We start from the raw sequence: 8,199 nt of genomic DNA, 5'->3' as shown, positions 1-8,199 counted from the left end.
ATATTACACTCTGTTCAGCCTGGTGTCTTGTCGATTTTGAGTCACCATCGTCACCACGTAACGCATGAACTTCGCCTGCATAACATTATAGACGACGGTTCTTTTTCAGCTTGTCTAATCTGTTGAATCGCTCCGACTGTAGAGTTAGAATCGCGGAGTTTAATTCTTCCACAGGAATATTTGCTCGACGCAGCTCCTCCACCGTATCGTTTGTAAACCACCGTCCGTCCGGTGAACAGTGCGGGATTCACGAGATCCGCTAACTCGAAGGGGAAGGAATTAGCGTCCTGGCGCGATCTCGCTAAACCATTCGACCAGATCCAACCCTGCCGATGCGGTGAGATGTGTATTACTCTTTGCAGGGATGTGTGCGTGCTTAGCACTCTTCCGTCGCTGCTTCTGCTGCTGCTTCGACGTCTTCATGCATTTGTTGGCTGTGCTGCTTCATCTAAAAGAAAGCATAATGGCATCTACAATGTTTTGCGTCGTTGTCGTCGTCTGGGTGGTCTCATTTCATTCCACAACTGTTGCAGTGTCCTGAAGAAGGCCCTTGCGGTCGTGCGTACTGCGTCCCAAGTGTCCTTGTCGGCGCACATCTTCGTCACAAGTTTCTCCATGGTGAGCCGGGTTCGACTGCGCTGTTGCATTTCCTGGTGTATTCGGGCAAATCGGGGACATGATAACAGTAAATAGATGGTGGTTTGTACATACTGCAAAATTCGTGCGCCCAACACACAAGCTTGTAGTTCTAGTTTTGGAATCGATAGTGGTTTCAGCGGTGTGACCTTCACTTTTCTTACTAGCAAGTGTACATTCCGGTACACCCATAGCGTCAATTTCCGCAGATACAACGGACAAACACAGTACAGTACGGTCCAGTATAGCTGCCATCAACGAACACGTGCCAATCGCCATTGTCATAAATGATCCTCGTTGCAGAAACCGAGCATTCCCAAACCTGTTCCGTCTCACTGTCTGTTGCTAGAGTTTTAATGACGTCGTTACTAGCCTATCCAAGATGGTTCATTACCTTCGAATTGTTGGAGGTCCAATTTCTGAGCTCAAGCCGTTCCTCCGTTCCGAAATATCGCTCTCACCTCCACCGATGTCTGACGCGCTTCTGCTACAGATTCATAATTGTCAATGAAATCGTCCACACAAGTACTCTGCATTATTCCCTCCACCGTTTTTGACAATCGTGTCGTTTCATGAATACTGTACTGATTGTTGTTAAGCGACTGCTCACAGCTTCCAATGCAGGACTCTTTACCCAGGAGTACCCACATCGCCTGGTGGTGTGCTCATAGTGAGAAATGGATATTGACCACTATGCCGGCTCACCTGTAAAGGTCGGGAGCTCTTTTGGGATAGTCTTTCTTTGTGACCGTTTGGCGAGGAGTTACATCTGAGTCTTCTTTACTGGTTGTTGCCACACTCTCTTCTGACTGAAAAGCTGAGGTTAAACTTGTCGAAAATTCTATTTTACCAAACCCCACGCACCTCACCTTCTTTCCACGCACGTACCACAGCTGGAGTTCCAACTCCAACCGGCTTATCTCCAAATTATGTCGTTGCTGACGTGCCACGTCATCACTGGCAGGATCGTCGTTGACTAATATGTGCAACTAATATGTCGTATGTAGCTTCAAACCATTTGGTTCAGTGTGGTAGAGGGGGGGGTGGACAACTAGAACTTTTTCGAACAAATATTTTACCGATTCTTTTACCCGAAACCTGTTACCGAATCCTTTATCCAAAAACTTTTTGCCTACATTTGTATCATATGGAAGCATTATAGCATACTGCGTTATTTAAATACCTTTGGCGTTTACATTGACCTTGTGCGATTAAGGTCGGAGCGAACGTTCCAGATTGATTGCATCCGCTCCGACATAACCACCCAAGCTCCAAACGTCACACGAAAGGGCGCCCGAAAATGCTCCCGCAGGGCGCCCGAAATTGGTACCGTCGGGCGCCCGAATAACGATGGCTAAGGCAGGTTTTGACAGCGAGGTGGATACCTCAATTTATATATGCCTTGGTATAGGAAATGTTTGCAGTGGTATAATGTCGCAAAATATCATCGCTCGGGTAAATAAAAAAAACTGGAGAAAAAAAACCGCCATTTTTCAATTTTTTTTCCGAGGGCCTTCTTGCCATGTTTGATTCACTTTCGTGTGTGCGCTTGTGTAGGGGGGGGGGGGGGGGGGGTAGCTCTCTCTCATCACTCATCACTTCTTCCTAGGTGGGGGGGCTAAGCTTATTGCGTCGTAGTACTTTCGTTCTCTCTTCTCGGTGGTTTCGTATGTTTCTAACATCAGCGTGTCGAAGTCAGGTTCAGTTGCGGAGTTTTTTTTGTTGATGTTGTTTTGTAGAGTTGTGAGAGAATTATTTTATATTTGTGTTCCTTTGGTGTTCCTCAACGGTGTTGAACTCGTCCGCAGCGTGTTATAACGTTCGCTCTGAAGCTGGTAGAGCTACTCGGTCCCATCGGAAAGTGAATTGCATTTAGCCAATATTAATCGTTCATCCAGATAGGCCAAAATGGAAAAGTAAGTGCGGATACGGGAATGTTTCAACAGTAATGTACACAAAGAGCACATCTTTATTCGTCTATATTTTTAGCGCAAAACGGCCAAAGGTGATGGTAAAGGTGATCGATGGAAAATGCATTCTTACACCATTGAAACCCCAAAATAATGGTGAGCATTTTAGTTTCGTCATCATAATCGGGACATATGTAGACAAAAATATCATATTAAATGTGTTTGTACTTTATTAGATTCACAACCCCGTGCTACAAACCTAATTTTGCACCAACATTTAATACAACAAATGGCACCCAACACGACTGAACAATCCAGCCAAAGTACTTCCAATGTTCAACATATACCGGCAAAAAGTATGGAGTAGTTTTGCAATACCACTAGAACAACAATAATGTTTTCGTATTTAATGCATACTTTTAGGCAAACAAATCGCGTTCCGTAAATCAGCACGCACAACGCAGTCGTCGATTGCTACACAAACAATTTCATCCGGCGAAGAGAATGCGTGCTCTAGCCAAATTCTAAATAAACTCAACGAGATCCAACGGGAACAGCAAGTAACCAACAAAAAACTGATGGAAGTGGACAAGCAAATGAAACTCGTTCGTTCGGAGCTAGACCTGCTGGCGGACAGAATTGCTCCCAGGGTTGGCATTGTACGTGCAAACAGTTTTGAATTCGAACCCATAGGATGCAAAGAAGAATTGGACGATTTTGAGCAAAATCTACGAGGGCAACAATTCACAATTAAAATGCGTCAGTTTGTAGATGCCAGGCTGCCAACTGAAAGCATTGAAGCGCGCCTACATGCCAGCGTTGACATTCTTTTTAAGCGCGATTTTGTTGTTAAGTTAAGCTGGACAGGTATGGGCCATCCGAACCCAAAAATAGCGTTTAAGGATTATATTAATGTACTAAATTTTTATAGATATATTGGGGCATGCCATGGTTTTAATGCTACCGACATGAAAATAAAATCATTTTTACAAAATAAGTTTAGACATAGTACACAAAGATTAAATTTAGTAGGTATAGTGAAAACAACTTATCATAGGCATAGCAAGTAGTAAATTAATTAGGGAATCCAGGATTCATTACATATCTTTAAGCAGTTAATGAACTATTTAGGAAATATTTTTTGTTATTATTTATTTACAATTCAATATCATATCCTATCGTTATTCAATATCATATCGTTTTATTAAAAAATGGTTTTTGCTTAAAAAAAAATGTATTTTATTTTAAACTAAGGTATGTATAAGGGGTACAAAGAAATAATCATTTTCCTGAGCAAGCGGTACCATCACTAATTTACATTTTATATCCTGGGCCCCTACTATTATATCCGTTTCTTCTAAATTATTTATATTCGCATGATGTATGTTGATAACCTTCGAATTGAAGGGATAATCGAAAGCATCTATTGAAGAGGTTTTTTTTTTTGCAGATATGTCAATGGTATTTTCTTGTAAAACTGCTTTTTCATATTTACAAATGCTACCCGTTTTGGTTAAAAACCATGCATTGCGTTGATCATTTTTTAAGCAAAATCCTTTGCGTACATAAAGTGAGATTAAATTGCCTCTTTGTTTAATTAAGGGATATGCAACATTTTCGTTACTATGATCCGTATTAAAAGTTTCCCTTTCTGAAATTCTATTGATAGCTTGTTCCAAACTTTTTGAACCGCTTCGCAGCAAACGTTTTATATGCTGCAATTCATTTTCAAATGGGTAGGAAGAAAAAGTATTAAGAGGACCGAATTGTTCTACTTCATCGTAAATATGCAACAGATTATGCACATTACTAGAAATATACTCTGGGCCGTATATAGTTTTGTACTGTTGAACGAAAAGCTGTAGGAGCGAATGTGCAAGTGGCCAATGCTCTTTGTATACCACTGAAGATAGCAGTGTAATGCTACAAAAGTATAACATAAAATGGTTCCATTTTGTTTCACATAAATGTTCTTTAAGTACAGCTGTTGAAGCGTAAAATAAAAATGAGGATAACTCAGACCCTTTCCAGTACTTTAGATCGTTAAGAGAACGAAATTTGCGATGTATCTCGGATGGTAATTTAGTATTTAACAACATAGCTGACATGTTATTAATCTGTTGTGTTGATAATTTGTGTGCCAATCCAAGTTTCCCGTTTATCCAACTGTTCAATAGTCGTTTGGTATTTCCTAAATCGATTATGTGCAACGAATCTCCAACTATTACTTGTTTCACAATGTCGAAGTTGTCCAAATGTACTAGAGGAGATTCAAATTTATGATGAGGGCCATATATACACATTCTAAATCCCTCGTCAGTACGATTTGGAGCAATTTGATCCGGGAACGCAACTCTTCTTCGCATACTCTGTCCTACCGTAGTGCATTTTAAACAGCCGTGTCGAGCGTTGTAATTGGCAACACCTGTTTAAGAAAGTATAATTTAATAGTAATTTTAACGTAATTTTACAATTGATTTATATTACCTTTGATATGCGCACGAGCAGGAGAATCAGCTATAATGGCACGTAGTTGTATATTAAACTTCTTATTTTGAACCATTACTCCATTCTTCATTAGGAAGTTTAGTTCGTCCACGAAAGGACGAAGAAAGTGTTCGATACTTGCTGGTTTTGTTGGTCCGCAGTATATAGCAACTTTCATAACTGGTACTTCTGGCATTTCATGAATGTTAATAAGTATGGGCCAAAATTGCAATTTACTGCTTTTGAAGATCGGTAACCCGTCGATTGCAATATTTAACACAAGCGTACAAATGGAACGAAAATTTACATGGCTATAAATAAACAAATCCATATGTACAAATACGAATATAGCTTAAAATATCTACGCAGAATCAATTACCTTAGCTCGTTTAGAAAACATTTTTGAACTCCATGATACCAATATTGGCCTCCTTGTACCGTCACTATTTCAATCGAAGGGTTGCAATCGGTCTTCAGCAGGGTTCTGGCATCTTTAGGCAACTTGCAGTTACTTACTTTCCGTATTATATCCATAACTTCCTCGATTGACTCGTAAGTTTGATTTTTTGATATGGCCCAGCGACGTAGAGCATCTTGCACCGAAAATACATTACTGTATTGTTCCGACTCCTGCTCTTCGTCCGAACTTTCAACGAGATAATCGATAGCATTATCATCGTTATTATCGTCAGCATCATCCTCAGCGTTTTCCATAGTTTCGTTTTCTGAAACATCCTGTGTGACATGATCACCAGCTATTCCAGCATCAAAAGATACATTCTCAGCAATGTTTTGTTCGTCTTGTGTACCTGCAATTCGAACATACTTCTGTTAACAGAAAATTTAAAAGAAATTACAACTTTTCCTTACCATGAGCACTCTCAGTTGCAATTGCATTATCATGCTCTACCAGATGGTCACGATTGCGATACAGATGAGCGTTGTATCGAATTCGCTTCGTAAAAGACTTTTCCATGATCTTTTCTTTGCTCACTCAACTCAAAAACTCAAATATTCGCAAATCGCTCGAAATATCACTGAAATATACACTTATGTTTCTTTACGCTTGTGGTTCTGCTTCTTCTCTGATGTTCTTCTTTACGCGGCTTTTTTGGTGTGACAACCAAAACAACAGCAATCCGCGAGCAAAAGTACCAACATCAACAATAACAATACCCATGGTAGGGGGCTGATAATCGATTTTATTTGAAAATTTGTCTGAATTAGAATAAAACATACTTCTAAAATTAGGATAAATGTTTTAAAAGACATCTCGGATAGAATTTCTGGTAAAAACGTAGTAAAAATGCTTCAAAAACACGTGAACCTTTGGACTGGATAGTGTAAATTGACAATGTTAGCCCGTCCGGCTGTCTTTTGCATGCTGGGCACCACTGATGCTTTTGATAGCTGTCAGTGGAGACCTGTTGGTTCCGGGATATAATTCGTTGGTTGTGTGGACGCATTGAGAAACTCGGAACTATATCTACAAAGTAAAGATACAAGTAGGCGGTAGTTTTCGTTTGTCTGATGTCGACGCTTGCGTGTCAGCTTAAAATCGTATGTTGGTTTTTTCGTTGTGGATCAGAGTCGCTTACACAATGGCAAAAAGATCAGCCTCGGATTTTTTTTGTTCTCAGTTTGTGTTCCTCGATTGCGGTGGGCTTAGCTTGACCAAAAGAATGATGCGGAGAAGAAAGAAGAAAGCGCCAGGATTGAAAGAATGGTTCGTTTTGTTAGATAATTGATTCGTTTTCTATTTTTCGACAACGAACAATTCATTCGTAAGCTACAATTTATCTTGTTCAGGTGATGTTATGATAGCTGCGCATCTTTGTGATGTTGTGCAATGATAGCACATAAGTGTTTGTGATACGTTTTTCGTTCCGTATTGGCCGAGTATAACATGATTTACACGGCAGCTGTCTTTCGAATGTCACGAACTCAGCGGATAAAGTGATGCATGGTATTCGCAGCATGTGTTAATGGAGCAACGAAGTAATGGATTAAGTTGATTGAGAGTTTAGTCAGTTATTTAACAAAACAACGAAAACGAAAACAACATTCAATTGTTCATCGAAAAACCAACCTTCGCACCTGTTGCTTACAAGGGACTATCGGCAAGGTGTATGTGTGTATGATTCGTAGGTATATTTGATTCCCTCTATATAGATTTTTTTTTTTATAAAATGTGTAATGAGGTATAGTTTTATAATATGCACCTTTTAATCGTTTCCTTTTAGGTATATTATTGCGATTTTTATCGTTAATGGAGTATTGCCAATCGTGCGGATAATGGGTTTCATCAAAACAATCACATATTCGATGAATTTATGGTAAAAGTCTGCAACGAGAGGTGAGTTTTTCTAAAGATATTTCTGTAAGCTACATATTTTATTTATTTGATAATGACGGCATACGACGTACTATCACCGCCTTGGTTGAGTTTTGTGCAATTTTTGCAAGCCATTTTCTGTTTGTAATTTGTCCTATTCCGGGTATACTCGGTTGTGATTGTGTTTTTGTTGTTGTTCGGCTTGTTGGAGCTGTTGTCGTTGTTGAAGGATATTCTATTTTTGTGTATGGTTTGCTCGATCCTGTGCTATTGCTGTATTGCTACGGTAGGCATACGGAGCGCGAAATGCGTTTTGAGAGTAATTAAACTTTATCCTCGTACTGTTACAGTGCCGACAAGAAGGAAGTAAAAGGGAAAGATTCAGAAAAAGAAAAGAGAATATAAATCTAAGAAAAGGTCCGGCTTTTGCTACACCGGCTCCTGTGTCCTAAGTTATAATAATCCGTTTTTCGTACGCAACCGCATTCGGCGCATTCGCATTTACTCTCTCTCTCTCGTTATCGCTGTCCCTTCTCGCGTTCCTCCGGGCGACAGTCGGATCCTTCACATGATTCTCAACATCCCCCCGCCCGTGACCAACTACGTATGGTCACCCTACGCCAAACTACTGGTCGCCTAAATGTGCCGCTAGTGGTACGCACCGTCCAATATGTGTTACGCTATCGTATAGTTATCCCTCAAACCGGACCTGTACTGCGTAGCGCACGCAATAACACCCGACTCGGTTGACAAATTGCGTACTACTTTAGATGAATGGCACGTATTATCAAACACGTGAACAGTCGGCTTTTCGTTCGTCCTTGTTCGTTC

The 8,199-nt window shown here is 40.3% G+C and overlaps 2 protein-coding genes across 2 annotated transcripts; one reads left to right on the top strand and one right to left on the bottom strand.

The window, feature by feature from the left end:
• Window positions 1-2,466: 2,466 nt before the first annotated feature.
• LOC128297350 (uncharacterized) lies at window positions 2,467-3,616 on the top strand. Its single transcript, XM_053032981.1, has 4 exons — window positions 2,467-2,552; window positions 2,626-2,702; window positions 2,783-2,902; window positions 2,970-3,616. Exons 1-4 carry the CDS (start codon window positions 2,545-2,547, stop codon window positions 3,614-3,616), a joined length of 852 nt encoding a protein of 283 aa, XP_052888941.1. The 5' UTR covers window positions 2,467-2,544.
• A 296-nt stretch (window positions 3,617-3,912) lies between these two features.
• LOC128297340 (uncharacterized) lies at window positions 3,913-6,009 on the bottom strand. Its single transcript, XM_053032969.1, has 5 exons — window positions 5,904-6,009; window positions 5,413-5,842; window positions 5,034-5,344; window positions 4,068-4,971; window positions 3,913-3,940 (listed from the first exon to the last, which is right to left on the bottom strand). Exons 1-5 carry the CDS (start codon window positions 6,007-6,009, stop codon window positions 3,913-3,915), a joined length of 1,779 nt encoding a protein of 592 aa, XP_052888929.1.
• Between the last annotated feature and the right edge of the window lie 2,190 nt (window positions 6,010-8,199).

Source organism: Anopheles moucheti, chromosome 2 (assembly GCF_943734755.1).
Source record: "Anopheles moucheti chromosome 2, idAnoMoucSN_F20_07, whole genome shotgun sequence".
NCBI classification, from domain to species: Eukaryota; Metazoa; Arthropoda; class Insecta; order Diptera; family Culicidae; genus Anopheles; species Anopheles moucheti.
Note: the sequence above shows the minus strand (reverse complement) of the source record. Positions and strands in the feature narration are given on the sequence as shown.

What these genes read in the sequence shown, in the direction of transcription:
- LOC128297350 (XM_053032981.1), top strand. An exon ending in ATTGAAACCCCAAAATAATG is followed by an intron (nt 2,703 to 2,782) that starts GTGAGCATTTTA and finishes GTACTTTATTAG; the next exon opens with ATTCACAACCCCGTGCTACA. An exon ending in TCAACATATACCGGCAAAAA is followed by an intron (nt 2,903 to 2,969) that starts GTATGGAGTAGT and finishes GCATACTTTTAG; the next exon opens with GCAAACAAATCGCGTTCCGT.
- LOC128297340 (XM_053032969.1), bottom strand. Translation starts at nt 6,009, where the DNA reads ATGGAAAAGTCTTTTACGAAGCGAATTCGATACAACGCTCATCTGTAT. An exon ending in TGTTTTCTAAACGAGCTAAG is followed by an intron (nt 5,345 to 5,412) that starts GTAATTGATTCT and finishes GTTTATTTATAG; the next exon opens with CCATGTAAATTTTCGTTCCA. An exon ending in TGCTCGTGCGCATATCAAAG is followed by an intron (nt 4,972 to 5,033) that starts GTAATATAAATC and finishes TTTCTTAAACAG; the next exon opens with GTGTTGCCAATTACAACGCT.